General features: G+C 55.2%; 1 protein-coding gene across 6 annotated transcripts in view; it reads left to right on the top strand.

The window, feature by feature from the left end:
• Window positions 1-270: 270 nt before the first annotated feature.
• CPAMD8 (C3 and PZP like alpha-2-macroglobulin domain containing 8) overlaps window positions 271-20,923 on the top strand; it is an 82,343-nt gene continuing 61,690 nt past the window's right edge. For 4 of the 6 annotated variants that reach the window (XR_009609565.3, XR_014136467.1, XR_014136465.1 and 1 more), the window contains exons 1-12: window positions 272-551; window positions 4,275-4,426; window positions 6,068-6,090; window positions 7,817-7,982; window positions 8,060-8,112; window positions 8,450-8,467; window positions 8,879-8,933; window positions 11,121-11,234; window positions 12,744-12,828; window positions 14,125-14,233; window positions 16,599-16,826; window positions 19,699-19,869. Coding sequence is in view for 1 of the 6 variants with exons in the window: in XM_060630562.3 (XP_060486545.3) it covers window positions 322-551; window positions 4,275-4,426; window positions 6,068-6,090; window positions 7,817-7,982; window positions 8,060-8,112; window positions 8,450-8,467; window positions 8,879-8,933; window positions 11,121-11,234; window positions 12,744-12,828; window positions 14,125-14,233; window positions 16,599-16,826; window positions 19,699-19,869 (1,404 nt within the window). In the remaining 5 variants the exon portion in view is untranslated. Of the gene's footprint in view, window positions 552-4,274; window positions 4,427-6,067; window positions 6,091-7,816; window positions 7,983-8,059; window positions 8,113-8,449; window positions 8,468-8,878; window positions 8,934-11,120; window positions 11,235-12,743; window positions 12,829-14,124; window positions 14,234-16,598; window positions 16,827-19,698; window positions 19,870-20,923 lie in introns of all 6 variants that reach the window. The other 2 variants (XR_014136468.1, XR_014136466.1) reach the window with 1 other exon arrangement.

The following is a 20,923-nucleotide window of genomic DNA, read 5'->3' as shown; positions in this document are numbered from 1 at the left end:
GGGTCGGGAGGCCGGGCAGGGAGGGGGCGGGGTGTAGGGGGAATAGAGGGTCAGTCGGGTCCGAGGAGCGGGGAGGGCGTGGGCAGGGTATGGGGGGGATCCGCGCAGGGGTCCGGGCAGGGGGCGGGGCTGGTCCAGGAGTGGGTGGGGGCGAGTGGGTGGAGGGGCCGAGTCCGGGGAAAGGCGCGGGGCGGGGCCGGGAGGGGGCGCGAGGGGCGGGGCGGACCCTGGCGGGGGCGGGGCGGGCCCGTGGACGAGGCGGGTCCCGGGAGGGGGCTGGTCCCGGGCTGCCCCAGCTTGGCCCGGCGCGGAGCGGGGCGCATGGCGCCGTGCGCACGGCGCGGGGGCTGCGAACAAAGGGCCCCCGGCGGCGCAGGGGGCACCGCGGCGCTCGGACCCCGGCCCTGGCCCAGCCCCGGCCCGGCCCCCTCCCCGGGCGCGGCGCCCCCGCGGAGCCGAAAAATGTGGGGCGCCCTGCTCGGCCCGCTGCTGTGGCTCCGGCTTCTGCTGCTGTCGCCGCGGGACGGAGTGTGCGCCGCGCCCCAGGCCCCGTGAGTTGCCCCGCGCGGCTGAGGAGGCTGGCTGTCTTCTCGGGGAGGGGGTCCCGGGGACTGGCTCAGAGAGGTGCAGCGACCTGTCCAAGGCTACACAGCCTCCGCACTGGGCGGGACCTTGTCCCTTGACTTCCAGGGGCCGGGCTGGGAAGGGGTCCCCCTGAGCCTTCTTGAGGGGGCCACATCCAAGTACAGGGAGTCCCCAGAGCTAGGGCTGCGAGGCCAGCGCCTCCTCCCCAGCTCGCCCCCTTGGCGTGACGGGGGCTGTCGTCTTGGGTGGCGATTTCAAGTTGCCCGTGGCATGAAGGTAAGAGGTGCGTGTCTTGGCTGGGAAATAGGAGAGACCTACCGTTCCGTTTTCCTTGGGAGGGCGTGGTGGTGGGGAGGAAGTGTTTGTTTTGCTTCCACATTTTTCTTGAAGTTTGCCTACAGAGCTTCTGGTGAGTTGACACAGTGAGGAGGTGAATTAACTAGCTGCTAAGGAGAATCCCCCGTGAGCTGGCGTCCTCGGGAGTATTTCCAGACCTGCAAGGCGGTGGGTTCAGGGGGGTTGCCTGGAGCTGCTCAAGTTCAGCCGTTGAGGCGGGCCTCGGTCTTCATGAGGTGGCTTGTTCAAGCAGTGCTTGTTTAGTCCAGAAAATAGGCCAATAGTGGGGCTGGGGGGGGTGGTGGTGTCACTTCCAGCCACAGCTCCTTTGGGACCACAGTTTGAGAAGTAAGACACCGTACTGTGCCGGTGCCCCTGGACCCTGTGAAATTGGAATCCAGCAAATTTTTGTCCTGATCTTTCAAAGCGGGCGTCCCTTAAACACAGAGGTTTTCAGCCGGGTTGGGTGGGGCGGGGGTGGGGGAGTGGGGAGGGGGTTGTTTCCCTGGTGGTCGTTTGGCAATCCCAGGGGCATTTTTGCTTGGCGTCTAGGGGAGGCAATGCTTCTGGAATCTACTGAGTGGAGGCCAGGGATGCTGCTCAACATTTTGCCACACCCAGGTCCTCCGCCACCACAAAGCTTGACCTGGCCCGAAATTAGAGACCCTGCCTTCTAAGGGCAAGTTCAGAGTCTCCGAGTTGCAGAGTTTCAAGCAGTTCTCGGGAGTGTGGGCCTCTGACTAAAGTCATCCTGGGATATTACCTTCTGTCGAGGGAAATGTAGTCCCTGTGCTGGAGACACGGGCTAGGAAATGAACTTGCAGAATTACTGACCCGGGGTTCTAGATTCGTCGGCCTCTAGGCCAGAGCTGTGGGATCCTGTTTTGGGAACAGCCCTGGATACTTCTGAGATCCATGTGATTTTTGCATGAGGGATCCCTGACCCCAGAGAGCAGCGTGGGTTTGCACCCTGTAGTAAGACCAGTGCTGTGTGCTGTTTACCATACACTGCCTTTCCCAGGCTGGGACCTTCTGAGACCAAAGGATGAGAAGCCAGTTGTTGGTCCACATGCCCAGGGCATGCATCAGGTCAGCAGTGCTTGGGTAGCAAGCATCCCAACAGCTGCAACTCCTGAACCTCAGGGAGAGTTCATGTGGTTTCTTCGGGCTCTCTGGGGTCTCCGGGTGAAAAATCTACCTCAGCTCTGGACAAAGGCTTTACGAGGTGACCAAGGAAAATGAACACGGGGGTTGTATATTCCCCAGATGCTCGTCCATACTCTGCATGGGCTATGCGGGAGGCCCTAGAGGTCAGCTGGGAGCTGGGAGATGGAAAGAGTATTCCTTTTATTTTATTTTTTTTAAGTTTATTTATTTATTTTGAGAGAGAGAGAGAGAGAGAGAGGAAGTGGGGGGAGGACAGAGAGAGAAGGAGAGAGAGAGAATCCCAAGCAGGCTCCGCACTATCAGCCAGGAACCCGACGCAGGGGGCTTGAACTCATGAACTGCCATATCATGATCTGAGCCGAAGTCGGATGCTTGACCGGCTGAGCCACCCCAGGCGCCGCAAGAGTATTCCTAAAGGAGACGGGGTTCCCATGCTGCCGCACCACAGGACACACGGGAAGCCAGAGTCATTGCATGCCTGGGTCCGTGGTGGAATTAGATAATACACAGCACGTACCTAGTGTGACGATGCGCTCCAGGAAGCATAGTTATGTACCCAGGGTCACCGCCCGCTATGTGAACTGCTGAGAGGAGACACTGCACAGGGGAGCTCGGGGTCTTTACCGGTTCCAGTCATCGCTGGATCTGGGCTGTGTACCTACCAAACTGGGGTCTTTGCAGATTCCCATCAGTGCTGGAGTTACATGGTACGTGGTTTGTACATGGTATGTCCCGAGGTCCTTGTGGGCCCCGAACAGTCCTGAAGTAGGACCGTGCATGTAGGAACCCAGGATTCGTGAACTCTGGCCACTGTTCAAGCTGGACGGAGCGCGGTGGGCTCCCAGGATCGGTGCTGTGGCCAGACGGTACTCAACAGGAACCCACCGCGCCTTTTGAAATGCTCGATTTGTCACGAAGTTTTAACGAAGTCCGCTTCGTCCACAATTTTTTCTACGGACTGAGCTTTTAGTGTCGTATTCAGAAAACGTCTGCCTAACCCGAGGGCACCAAAGCCTTTCTCCTATGTTTCCTTCTGGTGCTTTTAGAGTTTTACCTTTAGATCTCTGACCCGGTTTGAGTTCACCTGAGTGTATGATGTTCGGTAAGGGTCTAAATTCGTGTCTTTGTCGTGTGAACGTGGGGTTGTCCCAGAGAGGATCTTGAGAAACGAAAATCTCTCCTAATCTCATTGCCTGGCCTCGTGTTTTGCCTTTTGCCTGTTTCCTTCTGGTGCCTGTAGTTCTGCACCGTTGGGTTTCTGCCTTTGCTGTCTAGGCTCTTGGTGTTTACTGTTGCATCGTGAGCAGTTTTCGTGGTTACAGGTGAATAAGACCTCTTGATTATCCATGGAAGGTTCTAGAATAACAGAGGCAGGAACTCAGGTGAGGAGGACCTGTACCTCAGGTCGGGTGCCCTAAGGGTGTCCCAAGGCTCTCCCCTGTCCGAATGCGATCTGCTGCCTGTTCCTTCTCCTTCCGGAGCGACTGCTTTCCCATCTGGAAAGTGAGATGATGCTACTTATTCTCCAGGAGTATCTTCACGGTTAGTTGAGCTGAGGATTTTCAGAAAGAGAGGGCCGTTTTGGTTCCACTGTTCACAGAGCATTTCCTGTTTCAGGCCATTTCGTTGATTTTCAGGGTTTTGTTCTTTAAATGCTGCAGGAAGCTGCTTGCTTCTTGCCACTGGGCTCTGGAGTCTGGCTGCCTCGGTTCGAAACCTGGGTTGGGCACATGACTTGGCTTTGTCCAGGGCTTAATTTCTGACTCTGTAAATGGGTGGTTTGAGCACATCTCCCAGGGCGGCTGTGAGGATGAAGTGGGATCCTGTCAATTCCTCAGGGGAGTATTTCGCCGTGTTGGTGCGGCAGGAGCAAAGGTCCTGGGGCAGAATGAGCTGACTAAAAAGGCCCGAGGCCAGAATGCCGACACTGAAGGAGGGGCGCGGCGCTGGGTAGATACAGAGAGGCCAGATTCTTACCTAATCCGGGGGCTTCAGAGATGAATAAGCCAGCCCCTGGTCTCCAGGAGCTCACAGGTTGGTGGGGGACACAGATAACATAAAATGACAGTGTCATCGTGGTGTGGGCAGGCATAGGTAGAAGACCACCCAGGGAGCACCCTGACGCAGCCAGAGTGGTAAGGAGGCCGGAAGTGGGTCAGTTTCACTCAGGTTCTCCTCTCCTACAGGGGCTATTTGATTGCTGCACCCTCTGTCTTCCGCTCGGGAGTGGAGGAAGTCATCAGTGTGACCATCTTTAACTCCCCAAGGGATGTCATGGTCCAGGCTCAGCTGGTGGCCCAGGGCGAGGCGGTGGCACGGAGCCAGGGAGCCATCCTGGGTAGGTCCCTGGGGTGCTTCCTTCGTCTCTCTTTGTAAAGTGGCCTTTACTGCCTGGCCAGGGCTCAGGCCGTGCAGGCACTGCTTTGCTTCTCTCCCACCCCACCTCCCAGCAGGAGAGGGAGAGCGGGTTGCCTTTTCCCCCTTTTCCAGATGGGAAGAGTAAGACCCGGGAGGGGCAGCCACCTGCCCTGTCTGGGAAATCAGAGTCCGTTGTTCCTCGGCAGCCCAGGTTCTGTGGGTGCCGATCCGGATGGAGTCGGGAACCCTTCTGTGTCAGCTTTGGCTAGAGGTGGGGCCTGGACCCAGAGGGAATCGCAGGACCATTTCAGACCTTTTGTTGAGCTTCTAGCACCCCTGTGGTGTTAGGCCCAGACCTGGGCTTACAGCCAGACTATCACTGAGTTGAGCTCAGGCCCCCAGCCAGCCTCTCCCCTGCCGCCCTTGGTGAACCTCAGATAACAACAATGCTGGCCTCCTGGACAGAGCTGGTGAGAGCAGGGACCTGTCCAGCAGGACAGACAACTCGTTCTTCACGCAGAGTGTGATTTGGCCACAGGAGACACAGAGACGATGTCCGGGCTCTCAGGCCCGCAAGGCAGTACCTGTCCCCCAGGGAGACGAGGGAGAGGCTGACCTGGAGTGGAAACCGGGAGAGGGCTTGGGCAGGTGGGAGCACAGCAGTCCTGTTGGCCAGTCCCCAAACCCAGATCAGGTTGGCTTCAACAACAGTGTTTATGGGCTGTCACAACTAGAAAAGGCCACTGACGTCACTGGCTGTCTCCCAGGCCCACTTCTGGATGGGCCTGTGTCTCCCCAAAGTTGAGAGAGTAAGCGGTTCTCAAGACCTCTGAGAAATGTCCCATCATTCCCTCTGATTGTTCTATCTTGAGTCATGTGCTCAATCCTGACCCAACCTCCGGGACTGGGGAAGCCAATGCTGATTGGCCCATTTTGGGTCATGTGTTCAACTCTGAACCGATCACTGTGGCTGAGGGAAGACCTATGTAGATTTGCACAGAGCCCCAAGAGAGATGGGCAGACCCCCACCAAGCCTCATGAATTGGGAGCTGGGGAGGTGGCGCCCCCAAGGAAATCAGGGTTCTGCTAGTGGAAAATGGGGAATGAGTTTTGGGAGGCAAAAGCAGTAGATGCTAAATCAAGTCTTAGAGGCTAGAAAGCCCAGAGAGTGTCAGAATGGTAAATGATTCTGTTTGGGTAAAGAGAGAGGTGATGGGAAAATAGATCTACTGGAGTGAGGTCCACTGGGGACCTCAGTCTCCTCTTCTTTCTCTCCACCCTTCTCCTTGTTCCACTCCCCTGGAGTTTTCCCTTTGCTCTCTTCAAGCTTACCTTGGGTAGGGGCCAAGGGTGAAGTGAATTGAATACAGGCTGGCCAACTTTCCCCTGAATAACTCAGCCTTGTCCATCCCCTCTGGCCTTCAGCTTTCACCACCTAGGAGGAAACATCTCATTTTTCCCAATCCCAGCCCAGGCCAGACCAGCATGACCCAGTGTGTGTGTTTGTCTACAGAAAATCCCTCTGGGTAGAAAAGGCTCCTAGTTGTAAGACTGCAGCTCAGGGAGGCAGAAAAACACAGCTCCCAATTTAACTGTTGTCATTTAATTTTTATTTTTGTAGATAAAGGAACAATCAAACTCAAGGTAAGCTCTGAATTTTTAAAATCATAAATCCTACCTTGGAAATAATTGATTTGAAATGGAGCGAGAGAAGTTGCATGTGTGGTGAGAAAAATGAAGAAAAAATTGAGAAAAGGAGAAAGCTCACCTGTAATCCCATCCCCTATACTTTTCCCTTTTGTGTTTCCCATAAATCTTCATCCACATAAAGACATTTCTAGGGATGCCTGGGTGGCTCAGTTGGTTGAGTCTGACTTTTTTTTTTTTTTTTTAATGTTTATTCTTGAGAGAGAGAGTACACGTGAATGTGTGCATGCTAGGTGGGGAGGGGCAGAGAGAGGGGGACAGAGGATCTGAAGCGGGCTCTGCACTGACAGCAGCCAGCTCGATGTGGGGCTCAAACTCATGAACAGAGAGATCATGACCTGAGCTGAAGTCGGATGCTCAACCAACTGAGCCACCAGGCGCGCCAAGCGTCGGACTCTTCATTTTCTGTCTCCCTCTCTCTCTGCCCCTCCCCTGCTCACGCTCGCTCTCTTTCTCAAAGCAAATAAATAAACTTAAAACAAAAAGGTATTTCTTTCATCGTTGCAATTAAAGGGTAGACACCCTGGCGTTTCCTGCTCTTTTCTCTTAACACACTGCATAAACTTACGTCCGTGTGTTCAAGCCTCTGTAATTGTAATTTGCCCTTTATTGTAAACAGCATCCTACTGGATCTTTTTTTATGTACTAATTTACTAACCCTCTCCACCTTGTACATGGTTAGATTTTTTTTAAAAGGTTGTTTTCAGGGTTTTGGTAATGTAATCTGAAAGTTGCAAGCGTCTTTGTGCACAAAGATCTATTAGCATTCTAAATTATTTTTAATGTTTGTTTATTTTTGAGAGACAGAGAGAGAGGGACAGAGCGCAAGTGGGTAGAGGCAGAGAGAGAGGGAGACACAGAATCCGAAGCAGGCTTCAGGCTCCGAGCTGCCAGCACAGAGCCCGACGCGGGGCTCGAACCCACGAACCATGAGATCATGACCTGAGCCGAAGTCGGATGCTTAACCGACTGAGCCACCCAGGCGCCCCCCCCCCTTTTTTTTAAATTTTGTTTTTAATGTTTATTTATATTTGAGACAGAGAATGGAGACCTTTTTGCTTGTCACAATTGGGGAGGGCACCTAGTGGGAGCTCCGAACCCCCCAAGTGCCCAGGACCGCCTTCACGACCAAGAAAGAGTCAGCCCCAGATGTGGATAGTTGGGAAACCTTTGATAAGTCCTCTTGAACTACAGGTCGGCTTTCTTGTGAATCAGAAAGCAGGGCTGCCCTGGACAGGGGTTAAGATTACACACTGTCCCTGGCCACTGCACATCAGAAGGCACTCTTCACAGGATTGGTGCTGTGGATTTGTAGAAGAGACCACGAAGGGGTAGGACAGGGGACCAGGGGATCTGCAGACTAGAGACGCCCAAAAAAGGTCCTGGGCTCCTCAACTCTTAGACTGGCTCCTGCTGAGTGATTCTCAGCTTGTGTGGGGGGAGATTCTGGCTCCACTGGCAGTGGCCGGAGACATTTCTGGCTGTCATGACTCGGGGGGTGAGGGTCCTGCCGGCATGCAGTGGGCGAGGCCAGGGATGCTCCTCAACAGCCTGCAGTGACAGGATGGCCCCCGCTGCAACGAATGATCCAGCCCTTCAGGGTCAGCAGCGCCGAGGTTGAGAAATGCCGTGTCGTTCGCCAAGTTCTGTGCTCTGCCTGCAGGTGCCCACGGGCCTCCAGGGCCAGGCCCTCCTGCAGGTGTGGGGCCGCGGCCGGCGGGCAGAGGAGGGCCCCCTCTTCCACAACCAGACCTCCGTGACTGTGGACGGCCGGGGCGTCTCTGTGTTCATCCAGACGGACAAGCCAGTGTACAAGCCCCAGCACCGAGGTGGGCGGCTCGTGCAGGCTTGCGGGGAGGGCCGGCCATGGCCTGAGCTGCCGCATGACTGTCTCCTTTCCTTCCAGTGCTTATAAGCATCTTCACTGTCACCCCAAACCTGAGGCCTGTCAGCAGGAAGGTGAGAGCAGCATCTAAAACCGTGTGCCTGGATAAACTTAACAAAAAACCCCCCAAAACCAAAAAACACCAATAAAACCATGTGCCTGGAACACCCCCCCCCCCCCAACCGGGACCACCTGGCCAGGGGCACCACCAGCAACGGGTCTTTCTTCCCAATTCCTTCCGGTTTCGACCTCCGTTCTCGCTTTTCCCTGTGGCTCCGAGTCCCCTGGGGAGCCAGGGGGAGGTCCGTGGGACACGGGGAGGCCAGAGCACTGGTGGGCATGTGGCAGCGTGCTCAGAGGGTGGGGGCTTTATAGGGGGGTTTGCTCACTGCCTGCCTGTCTGTGTTGCAGCTGGAAGCCTACATTCTGGTGAGTGCAGCTCTGACTTGGGGCCGATTAACCTGCTCTCTGCAGACCTGGTCTGTCTTCCCCGACTGTCTGCTGTCGTGGTAGATCCTGCCTGTCCCAGCACCTCCCAAGCCGGGGGCCGGGTCCATCCCGGGCCCCGGATCTGCCCTGGGACAAGCCAAGTGTGTGTCTGTCTGTAGATTTGCACACAGCTCCCTAAACGAGGAGCAGATCTGGCCCCTTTGTCCCCGTGTTCGCACACAAGTCTCTTCAGCGCCTTGAGGGTTCATTTGCTCCCGTGTAAATGGCTAATCTGGGGGCCTGTCCTCCGTGCTTGTCCCACCCGAGAGAGAGAGAGGGCTCGGGGGTGCTCGCGTGCGTCGGACACAAGCCGGGCGCCCTGAGTTCACTATGCGCGCTTGTCCCCCGCAGGACCCCAGGGGCTCGAGGATGATGGAGTGGAGACACTTGGAGCCACTCTGCTGCGGTAAACCTCTTCCCGTCCCCTCCCCTTCTTCCTTCTGTGGCTTGGGGGCTGCACCTTTGGGTGGCAGGTGCAACAGATCTTCCAGGAAGATAGAATGTGCTCTGCCTGGGACCCCACCAGCCCTTCCCTGCAGCGTGGCACCCCCACCCATGCTTCTCTGGTCCCGGCATCCGGCTGGGGCTCCTGCACATAACTTGAGGCCTTTCGGGACTATCACGGTCTTGTTTGTGGGCGCCAACCCCCCCTCCACATCTTCCTCCCAGCGCAGGTGTTTCGTGTCATCATCCCCTCGGGGGCTCCTGGACCCCCGACTGCCTCTGCGAGCTGGATGTAAGAGTGCAGCGTCTCTAGAAGGCTTGGGGAGGGCTGACGAGCAGGGACAGGGCTTCCTTGAGTTCGGAGCCTGGGGCTGCACGGGCTGCGGCGGAGCCAAGGGCAGGACAACTCTCTCTCTTTTCCTGTCAGTGGGGCACTGACATTGCCGCTGACAAAGTGTGAACTTCCAGGCCAGCGGGGGAGGCAGACATCGACTAAGCGATAACAGGCGATGACATCCGCCATAATGAGTGCTAGGAAGGAGAAATACAAACCGAGAGAGAGCAGAATGGAGTTGTCGCCCAGCCTGGGGCAGCAGAGACAATCCTGGAAGGCTGCCGGGAGGAAGAGCCTTTCAAGCAACGAAGTGAAGAAGGAGCAGAAGTTAGCCAGGAAAAGTGGGGGGACAGGGAACGCGTTCCAGACAGAGGCCAGTGGATGTCAGGGAGAGTGAGGCTGGGAACAGGAGGGAGGCCCCGGGAGTCAGGAGTGCTGACAGCAGAAGCAGCAGTGAGATCGGGGCGTCTTGGATTGCGGGGAGGTGTGTGGACTTGATCTGAAGAACACAGAGGAAGGGAACGGCTAGCCTCCCGTTTAAAACACCCCTTGCAGGGCGCCTGGGTGGCTCAGTCGGATAAGCATCAGATGTCGGCTCAGGTCGTGATCTCACGGCTTGTGAGTTCAAGCCCTGTGTCGGGCTCTGTGCTGACAGCTCGGAGCCTGGAGCCTGCTTCGGATTCTGTGTCTCCCTCTCTCTCTCTCTGTGTCCCTCCCCCACCTAGGCTCCCTATCTCTCTCTCTCTCTCAAGAATAAATAAACATTAAAAAGAATTTTTTAACCCCCTTGTGATATATGTAGACCAGAGGTGCTCAACTGGTGTGATTTTGCTCCTGGCTGAGGCCCCATAGAAAAAATGCACGCTGGTGACACGTACCCTAAGTGTCCTCTGACCATCAAAGGCTCAGAATACGTGAGGAAAGGGACCTTTGGCCGTCACGTTTTCCAATTCCAGAGTGGCGGAGAGAAGCAGAGGGTGCTGTTGGAGTCTGGGTTTTCGCGGGAGTCCCAGTGAGAACTGCCGGCACGGTGTCCCTGTTGGGGACAGGCAGAGGGCGTCACACTCAGCAGTTTGGAGTCTACGCACCCCTTCAGACTCCCCCGCGGCGGGGCGCGTGCAAAATGCCGCCCTGACTCTCCTCCCAGTATCCGCTCCAGCCGGGGTTCCAAGGAGCAGACCCAGGGCAAAGGCTGCCCCCTGTCCCGGAGGCCGCTGGCATTTCCGGCTGCCCATTTGCAGGGAGAGCGGTGCCCGGTCTTGAAGCCTGTTGAGAATCCGTGTTCAGTTTGGGTAGCAAACTGGTGGGCAGGGGGTGGGTTCTGCCCCCCAGGGGACGTAGCATTCCGTGGGGGATACTTGGGGGTCGCCGTGACGTGGGGGGAGGAGCTACTGGCATCGCGTGGGTGGAGGCCAGAGATGCCACTCAGTGTCCTACGATGTCCCCAACCGTGGACTGCAACCCAGCCCCAAATGTCAGCAGTGCTGAGGCTGGGAATTGGCTCAGGCGGGAAGCAGAGTGGCTGAGCGTGGTGGCCTGTCACCTCCCTGTCCGCGTGGCGTCTTGGCCACAGGGCTCCCCCAGGAAGCTGAAGGGTGGCCTCTCTCTGCATCTCTCACCTTTAACCTGCGGGGGAGCTTGTTGGGCACAGACCCCCGCCAGCCCGGGCCTTGGCCTCGGTTCCCCCGAGGTTTGGCTCTGGGCAGGGTGGGGGGTGCAGGTCCCCGGGGTGCCTCTGTTCCGTCCTTGCTGCACCCAGCTGGCACCCTGCACGTGCACTCGCCCCAGGATGACGGGTGGTCTCTCTTCACACAGGCGTCGCCAACATGACCTTCCCCCTGTCCGACCAGCCGGTGCTGGGAGAATGGTTCATTTTTGTCGAAATGCAAGGCCACGTGTACAACAAGTCCTTCGAAGTTCAGAAGTATGGTAAGCCAGAGAATGTTGGGATCTTGGGATTTCACATCTGGGAGAAACCACAGACTGAGTGGTGACGTCGGTGATGGGGGTGAGTGGCAGGAGCCCCGTTCACTGGGGGATCAGTGCAGAGAGCTGGGCGCTTTGTCATTTCCTTCTTTAAAGGATTGTCATGAACCATACGTGACAAAATTGGCCGTCTTAACTACTCGTAAGTGTATACTTCTGTTGTGTTAAGGATATTTATGTTGTTGGACAGCCATCACCAGCATCCATTTCCAGATCTTTCTCATCCTTCAGTCTGAAACTTGGTCCCCATTAAACGCTGACCCCTTGTCCCCTCCCCCAGCCCCTGGCACCCTCCATCCTACTCGTTGTTCCTCTGGGTCTGACTCGTCTAGGTGCTTCATGTGAGCGGGATCATACGGTATTATCCTTTTGTGTCTGGCTTATTTCACTCAGCATAATGGCCTCCAGATTCATCCATACTGTAGCAGAATTCCCTTCCTTTTTTTTTTTTTTTTTTTAATTTTTTTTTTAATGTTTTTTATTTTTATTTTTGAGACAGAGAGAGACAGAGCATGAACGGGGGAGGGGCAGAGAGAGAGGGAGACACAGAATCGGAAGCAGGCTCCAGGCTCTGAGCCATCAGCCCAGAGCCCGACGCGGGGCTCGAACTCGCGGACCGCGAGATCGTGACCTGAGCCGAAGTCGGACGCTCAACCGACTGAGCCACCCAGGCGCCCCTCCCTTCCTTTTTTTAAATTTAAATTTAAAATTTTCATTTTGAGAGAGAGAGAGAGAGAGAACATGTATGCAAGTGGGGGAGAAGGGCAGAGGCAGAGAGAGAATGTTACGCAGGCTCCACCTCGGTGCAGCCCCTGACGCGAGACTCGATCTCACAACCCTGGGATCATGACCTGAGCCGAAATCAAGAGTCGGAGGGATGCTCAACCAACTGAACCACCCAGGCGCCCCAAATTTCCTTCCAAGTCCACTTCTTTTGGTTCTTTCATTGTTTTCCCAAGGAAAGGCATTTCTCGCCTTGCGTAACAAGCTCGAAGGACCAGGGTCTTTACGTTTCCTCTGTGCTGCTCCCTTGCTCCCCAAGCTGCACAGGGTGACCAGATGGCTGGATGCTCCCAAGGCTGAGTCGTGAAGCAGAGAACCCCTCCAGCTGCAAGCACTCTCCAGCCACCCCTAGTTGGTCTAGGACCTGGCCACTTGGGCGCTTCTGGGCTGGGCTGCATTCAGAGCATGTGGCCTAAAAGTGATGAGATGTGGACCTCCTGAGAGAAAAGGGGTGTGGGTCTCTCCGAAAATAGGAAATAGAGGTGGGTCAGCAAAATCCCCAGAATGCTGCCCTTATTCAGCGAAGGGTGGTGTGGATTTCTGTGGGGTTGGCTGCTCCGTGGCGGGGGCTGCGGCTTTGCTGTTAACGCCTCCAACACCTCCAGTACTTTCTGAGGCCACCCCAGCGGTGGAACCTGCCCTTCCCTCTTCTCTGCTCTCTCCTTCCAGTGTTGCCAAAATTTGAGCTCCTTATTGACCCGCCCCGGTATATCCGGGACCTGGACACATGCGAGAAGGGCACCGTGAGCGCCAGGTGAGGAAGAGGTGGTCAGCATGGGTAAGCCCCTCCCCCTGGGGGCGGGGAAACACGCCCAGGACACGCCCCCACCGCAGGCCCCTCCCCGGGACACGCCCCCATGACGTGCCCCTCCCCGGGACATCCCCTACAGGCATGCCCCTCCTCCCTCAGGTATCCTCCCCCTCCTCCTGGGGGGAGACCCCCAGGGACCCCTTCCGGGGACTCCCTCTTCCTTGCAGACAGCACCCACAGCGAGTGGGCTAACCCACAAGGGATTTCTTGAAGGGGTTGCCTGTCTAATGACCAGGTTGGTGACCAGGTCCAAAGTGGGCGTCGACCAGAGGGTGTCCAGAGACACTGTCCCTTTTGGGGGCTCTGAGGGAGAGCCCACCCAGCCTTGTGTTCCCGCTGAGCTCTGCCACCTGCCAGAGGTTGTGGCTGAGGCGGTTCTCCTGCCCTCCTCTCCTCCAGCTGTGTGTGTGTGTGTGTGTGTGTGTGTGTGTGTGTGTGTGTGTGAAGCAATCTCTACCCCAAACGTGGGGCTCGAACTCACCACCCTGAGATCAAGAGTCACACGCTTTACTGACTGAGCCCGCCAGGTTCCCCAGCTGGGTGTGTTTAAAACCCAAGGATGTTGTCAACTCTCCTTAAATACAATTAAAAAAAAAAAATACAGTCCAAGGATGTGTGGGAGACACACACATTTTTTTAATAGTCTAGAAAATACTATCAAAGTGCCTTGCATTATTTTTGTTATTCGCTGTGATCGTCCCTCTTGCTCCTGTGCCCCTGTAAGCAGGTGTCCCCTCTGCATAGGGCATGACAAAGATATGTGTAAGTTTTACCAGCATCTCTGAGAGGATAGGTTTATTCCCGTTCTCTGGGTGAGGAAACCAAGACTCAGAGAAGTCAGAGCCTTGGTTCAGAACTGCACTTACCAGGGCTCTGAGACCCGGGCTTCCCTGGTGCCCACGGCTGTTTGCTCCCCTGTACTGTCCTGCCCCAACAAGTTGGCCAGGCCCTGTGGTCGTCTCACATACCCTCCTGCTCTTGGGTTCAGAGTTCCTCTCTGACCCTTGGTCTCTTTTTCTCTCAAACATAAGTCTTGGGGCAGAGGACTGTAGGCCCCTGACATTATCTCTCCTGGCTCTGGGTTGTGGAAAGGGCTGTAAGCAGAGAATGTAGGAGGGCGAAGGAGCCCTGTATCAGCTGCCATACCAGTGGCCACGACACGGGGGGCTTGGTCTTCCTGAGACCGACCCTCTCCTGCTGCTCTGTGTGAAATTAACTCCCTTTATCCTTTTGTTCCAGGTATACCTTTGGGAAACCTGTCTCGGGGACCTTGACGATCAATATGACTGTAAATGGCGTGGGGTACTACAGCCAGGAGGTGGGGCGCCCCGTCCTCAGAACCACCAAGGTAAGGAGCAGGGGCCCCAGGGCCGCTTAGCCAATGGATCCCTTCCTGCAGGGAAGGCTTCAGCTCCGTGATCGTTCATTTTATTTTACTTTCTTTTTTTTTTTTTAAGTTTATTTATTTATTGAGAGAGAGAGGGCACCAGTGGGGAAGGGGCAGAGAGAGAGAGAGGGCTAGAGAGTCCCAAGCAGGTCCTGCACCACCAGTACAGAGCCCGACGCGGGGCTCGAACCCACAAACTGAGATCATGACCTGAGCTGAAGTCAGACACTTAACCGACTGAGCCACCCAGGCGTCCCTTATTTTTTTTTTTTAAGTTTACTTATTCATTTTTGAGAGAGAGAGAGAGAGAGAGTGAGCGGGAGGAGGGCAGAGAGAGAGAGGGAGAGAGAGAACCCCAAGCAGGCTCCGTGCTGTCAGCACGGAGCCTGATGTGGGGCTCAAAGCCACAAACCGTGAGATCATGACCTGAGCCGAAACCAAGAGTCAGACGTTTAACTGACTGAGCCACCCAGGCGCCCCTCCCCAAAATAGTTTCATTGAGATACAATTCACATACCATACGATTCAAATATTCTTGTAGAATGTAGGATTTGGGGGTTGGGGGCATATTCAGAGTGTGCAACAGTTGCCACAGCCCAGTTTTAGGATAATCTCCACCATCCTCCCCAAATCCCTCATGCCCTTTTGTGATTAATCTCTTTCCACCCCCAGCCCTGGGCAACCACAGATCTGCTTTCTGTCTCTATGGATTTTGGGCGTTCATTTTGGACGTTCCATACACATGGAATCACACACTATATGGTCTCGGCGTCTGGCTTCTTACCCCCCAGCACGATGTTCTCAAGGTGCATCTACAGTGTAGCGCGTGTCAGGGCTTCATTCCTTTCTGTGGCCGAGTAATATTCCATCATGCAGAGGGACCACATTTTGTTTATCCGTTTGCCCGGCGATGGCCATCTGAATTGTTTTCCACTTTTCGGCTATTACCGCTGCTGCTGCTTTGAACGCTCGCGTCCAGGTTTTTGTGGGGCTGGCCCGTGTTCATTTCTCTTGGATGTGGCGTCCCTAGGTCGTGTGGTATGGAATTAAATAAAGAAGCCACCTGAGTAAGAACGTGCAGAGGCCATTGATTCGGAGCTTGCTGTAGCAAGGGAGTCAGCCGCCATCACCTGCGTTTGGCAGGCTTGAAGCTTGGTCGTGAGAAACAAGGAGGGTTTCACGTGTGCCCCGGTTGGAGGCTGTGGGTGTTTGGGGGAAGCTGTCACCACCTGACTAGAACGGGAGCATCCGGTGAGATTGGTTAGGGGTGCATGTGTGGCTTTCTCAATTCGTTCAAAGAAGTAGGGGCAGCCGGCTGGGTGGCTCAGCCGGTTAAGCGTCCCACTTTAGCTCAGGTCATGATCTCACAGTTCGTGGGTTCGAGCCCCGCGTCGGGCTCTGTGCTGACAGCTCAGAGCCTGGAGCCTGCTTCCGATTCTGTGTCTCCCTCTCTCTCTGCCTCTCCCCTGCTCATGCTCTGTGTCTCTCAGAAAGAAATAAGCATTTTTTAAAAAATTAAAAAAAGACAAGAAGTAGGGGCAAAAAAAAAATCAGAGAAGCTGCCCGTGATTAATCAAGTCCTGGCCGTGTGGGGCTGGTTGTTATGGGGGTTTGGCTTCTTCCTGGGGGTCAGACTTTCTACAAGGCTGGTGTATAGGCAATGGGTTGGCCATTTTTCTATGTGGTCTGGCCAACCTGTTACCCATTTGTAGATTCAGTGGTAGCTATGTTTAGCCATTTGAAACTCCCAGACTGTTTTCCAAGGCGGCTGCATGATTTCACACTCCCGTGCGTGTAAAGTTTTATAACCTGGCTCAGTTGTGAGCGTGCCGCCCCGTACGTGCACACACATCCTGGGGATCCTCTGTCTCTGCAGGGGCCTCCGGCACTGAACCCTGTCCTCCCTGCAGGCTGTGGTGCCCTAGCCTTAATTGTCTGGTTTGCTGAGTAATGTACTCCAAAGCTGTTCCTGGATGGACTTACTCGCCCGGCTCCTGGCTGGGTCCTGGGGTAGGGGGTGAATGGGAGCGTTCTGTGCCCCGGGAGCGGGAGCGAGTGCTCCAAAGTGGGGGTGACTTGGTTCAAATCCCTGTCCTGCTGTCTGTGGGAGGGTGAGCAACTTACTACAGAAGCCTTCACCTCTTCTGCCTGGTGGGACCGATGCCCCTCCTCCCTGGGTCATATTGCATATACAACAAGGGATCCGGTGACCCCCTGGCCCTCCAAGCGGCTGGAGAGTCCTGGACTTCACATGTGTTTTTGAGAGTCGTTCACTGAAACCACTCTGACCCCGAGTGAGCACGTTCTGGGCGTTTTCTGCCTCCAGATCCACGGCTCCCAGGACTTCGACATCTGCGTGAAGGACATGATCCCAGCCGATGTCCCCGAGCACTTCCGGGGCACCGTCAGCATCTGGGCCACAGTGGTCAGTGTGGACGGGAGCCAGCAGGTGGCCTTTGATGATTCCACTCCTGTCCAGAGGCAGCTGGTGGATGTCCGCTACTCCAAGGACACCAGGAAGCAGTTCAAGCCTGGCCTGTCCTACGTGGGAAAGGTAAGCGCTGGGGATAGGGCCCAGCAGGGGCCGTCTGAGGGCGCAGGCTCCGCACCACCTCCCGCCCCAGCCCCCCCGCCCCCCGAGGACCACCGAGAATCCACGGCAGTGGGTCCCATCACGGTGACTCTGCGGAGGACGGTGTCCTTTAATTACGTTGCATAACCTTTGCTGTCTGGGGACCAGGGCCTCCTCTGCTGACTGTGGCAAGAGCTGGTACTGGGCCCAGGGTGAGGGGACTGGGCATTTTGCTCCACCTAAAAGGATGGTCTGCTTTAGTTGACGTAGATAGACATTCGTGTATCTACAGCGTTAAACCAAGGCGTTGTAAAGCCATTCATTCGGTTTCTCTCAGGCAATGCCTTTCCTATTTGGGTCGACTTATTTCTGGATGAACTAATATCCAAGGGAATGCCCCAAAAGGCAGATCTCCTGTCCCTGAGACAGACTGATTCGATCTCCTGGGGGAAAGTGGCGTTTTGTGTGTATGTGTGTGTTTTCTTTAATGTTTACTTATTTTTAAGGGGGGTGAGGGGCAGAGAGAGAGGGAGACACAGAATCCGAAGCGGGCTCCAGGCTCTGAGCTGTCAGCACAGAATCCGATGTGGGGCTCGAGCTCATGAACCGCAAGATCATGACCTGAGCTGAAGTCGGATGCATAACCAACTGAGCCACCCAGGTGCCCCAAATGTGGCAATTTGAATAGGCCCCCACCTCCTGCCCACCCATCATGCCATTCTTATACACAGTCAAGTTTTAGGTGACCAGAAACCCGAGATCCTTATCCTAATTGCTGAACTGGGCATTTGTGTCCCAGGGGGCCAAGGCCAGTGGAGCCCAGTGTCACCCCAGAGGAAGCTGGCTGCACCCCTGACCACAGCTCTGCCCACCGCCCACATCGCTGGCCCCTCTAACCTTCTGTGGGTCACTCACAGGATCCTGGTGTCCTCATGCTGTGGCCTGCTACTCCTGCTCTGCTCCGAGACCTCCCTTCTGTCTGTGCCGGATCCCAGCCCCTCATGCGCAATCACAGAGACACGCACGGCCTGTGCGCCCCTGGCTTTGAGGGTCCCAGCTTGAGGAGAAGCTAAAGCCCAACGTGCAGGGTCAGAATGTGCCTGAAGAAGAGGCTCGGGCTGTCAGATCAACGAAAGGGAGCATTTCAGGGACCACTGAGAAATTATTCACCATCTGCATTAAAGAACAGAGCTGTAAATGGGAATCATGCCGGCCGAAGCCCCTATCACTCTGTCACCAAATACCTGCACGGTCGAGGGGCTACTCTAGGGTCCTTCAGGGCCCACTGGCCATATTTCTTTCACACCATCCCTGTCTTCTGAACCCCTCGTTCCGACTGCCTCTTCTACGTCTGAATGAGGTCTGAGCATCACACGGAACTGTTGATAGCATTACCCGTTCTGTTCCTCCCCCAGCGTGGCACCAGGCCAGTGGCCAGCGGCCAGCATGTGGTGATTCGTACACGGTAATTTGTACCTGGAGACCAATGGGACAGAATTGAGAGTGCCGGGGCACTTGGGTGGCTCAGTCGGCTAAGTGTCCGACTCTTGATTTCAGCTCAGGTCATGGTCCCAGGGTCGTGGGATCGAGCCCCTCTTTGGATTCCACGCTGAGCATGGAGATTGCTTAAGATCCTCTGTCTCTTTCCTTCTGCGCCTCTCCCCTACTTGTGCATCTGTGCACTCTCTGTCTTTAAAATGCAATGGAATGGAATGGAATAGAATAGAATAGAATAGAATAGAATAGATCAGATCCGCACATTGGAGAGATACTGAGTCCCTGTACGCTCCCCTAACCGATTGTCTAGGATACCCCACTTCTAGTTAGCCCCCACAGCTTCCCCACAGCTATAGCCTTCAACAGAGGCACACCTGAAGCCCTCCCTGCTTCTCTACAAGGCTTTCCCGCTTCACCTGCACCTGAGTCTCTGCCAAACACAAGTGATGGCGGCTTTGACTCCCTGGCTGCAGCAAGCTGTGAATAAATAGCCTCTGCTCGTTCTTTTTCCACACCACGTGGCACCAGGCTAACGGCCAGCCCGTGGTAACTTGTACCTTGTGACTTCTTGGTCAAGTCCAAGGTCGTGAAGGTCCTCCTCTCCTGGCCTCCCCCGCCCAACCCTCCATCTTCTAAGTGTTTCAGAGTTCCAGCTCTTAACTTCAGGTCTATGATCTTTTTTTTTTTTTTTTTTAGTTGTTTATTTTGAGGGGGACATTTAGTGTGAGTGGGGGAGGGGCAGAGAGTGAGAGAGAGGGAGAGAGAGAATCCCCAAGCCAACTCCATGCTGTCAGCGCAGAGCCTGACTCGGGGCTCAAATCCACAAAACCTCAAAATCATGACCTGAGCTGAAACCAAGAGTCGGATGCTTAACCGACTGAACCACCCATGTGCCCCTATGATCCATTTTTAACTTTTGCAGATGGTGTGAGGTAGGGGTTCAATTTCATTCTTTGGCATGTGGGCGTTCAGTCCTCCCAGCACTGTTTGTTGAGGAAACTGTTCTCTTCCAATTGAATGGTCTCGGCACGCTTGTTGAAAACCAATTTGCCACGGATGTGTGGGTTTATTCCTGGACTCTCAATTCCGTACCATTGATCGCCATGTCTCTCCTAGGCCAGTCTTGATTACTGTAGCTTCACAGTTTTGAAACTAGGAGATATGAGTTCTTCTCGGTTCCTCTTTTTCCTGGTTGTTTTGGTTATTTGGTTATTTCCCTGTGAATTTTAGCAACAGCTTGTCGATTTCTGCAAAGAAGTTGGCTGGGATTCTGGTGGGGGATTGGGTCGAGTCTGTAGATCCGTCTGGGGAGTGGTACTGCCTTGCCTGTGTTGAATCTTTGGTGGTCCCCTTCCAGGTGGAGCTGTCCTACCCAGACGGCAGCCCGGCCGAGGGGGTGACGGTCCAGATCAGGGCAGAGCTGACCTCGAAGGACAACATCTACACCACTGAATCTGTGTCCCGGGGAGGGCTGGTGGGGTTTGAAATCCCCTTCATCCCCATGTCGGCCCAACACGTGTGGCTGGAGGTGGGTGAGTTGCCTGGACCTTTGTCATTCAGCCACAAGGCACAGCCTTGGTGCCTTCCCTGATTTATGCTTGGGCACGAGCTCAGTGGAACTGTGGCCTGCTGCTTCCCTGCGGGAGTTTATGGTCTTTGACGGGGAGTTTGACCGGGGGAGAGCCCAAGGCTAGACAGGAGGTCAAGGAGAGGCGAAGCTTCCTTGCTGTCATGCTGAAGGAGGCTTTCCCAAAGGGATCCCACCATGTGGACTCCTGACCTTGGGGAGGGTCATCCAGACTGCTTCTAGGAGGGTGGAACAGCATGTGCAGAGGCCCAGAGGCCCTCGATCATAGTGTAACTGGGTCCTGCAGGGCCCAGCCAGGCTGAGCCATTCAGGAAGATGTGGAGGAGGGAGCTGGTGGGGTGCCCCCCACCTCACAGGGGTGCTTGGGGTTTACCCAGAAGGCAGCATCAGGGGGACAGAGTGGCCTGATTTTTGAAACTCAACAGTTGTTCCAGTGACATTACAGGGTACCTGGTCGGGGGGTGGGGAGCGGGCACAGGTGGGCAGACAGAAGGTGATGACAGAGAGGCCACCAAGCCTGGAGCTATGAAGGTAGGACATGGGGTCCCATTGTCAGGGAAGAGAGGAGCAGGAGTGACAGAAGAGGGCGTCCGGCTCTGTGACAGCCCCACGGACGCTGGATGGCGGGGAAGGGGCGGGGGCAGCTTAGAGTAAATGTGTAGGTGGGAGCCGAGGACGCTTGTGGTGACTGTCCTCTGTGGGGCAACGTGTCCTTAAGGATTTTTAAGCATGGAAGTTGCAAGCTTGGGGCTCTCCGGGCCATCCAGCGGGCTGCAAATTCCTGGTTACAATGACAGCTTTTTCTTAATGATCGCAAGACATCCCTTTTATTTCCATTTAGTCGTCTAGCAATTAAGTAGCAGCAAAGCCCTGAGATGACTACAAATACCAGAATTAGCTGAATAATTTTCTCTCTCATAGATACATGTCTAAAAATGAGCTTTTCCTGGGGCACCTGGGTGGCTCAGTCGGTTGAGCGCCTGACTTGAGCTCA

This window comes from Panthera onca, chromosome A2, assembly GCF_046562875.1.
Source record: "Panthera onca isolate mPanOnc1 chromosome A2, mPanOnc1 haplotype 2, whole genome shotgun sequence".
Lineage (NCBI taxonomy): Eukaryota > Metazoa > Chordata > Mammalia > Carnivora > Felidae > Panthera > Panthera onca.
This window is presented reverse-complemented; position numbering and strand designations above follow the sequence as displayed.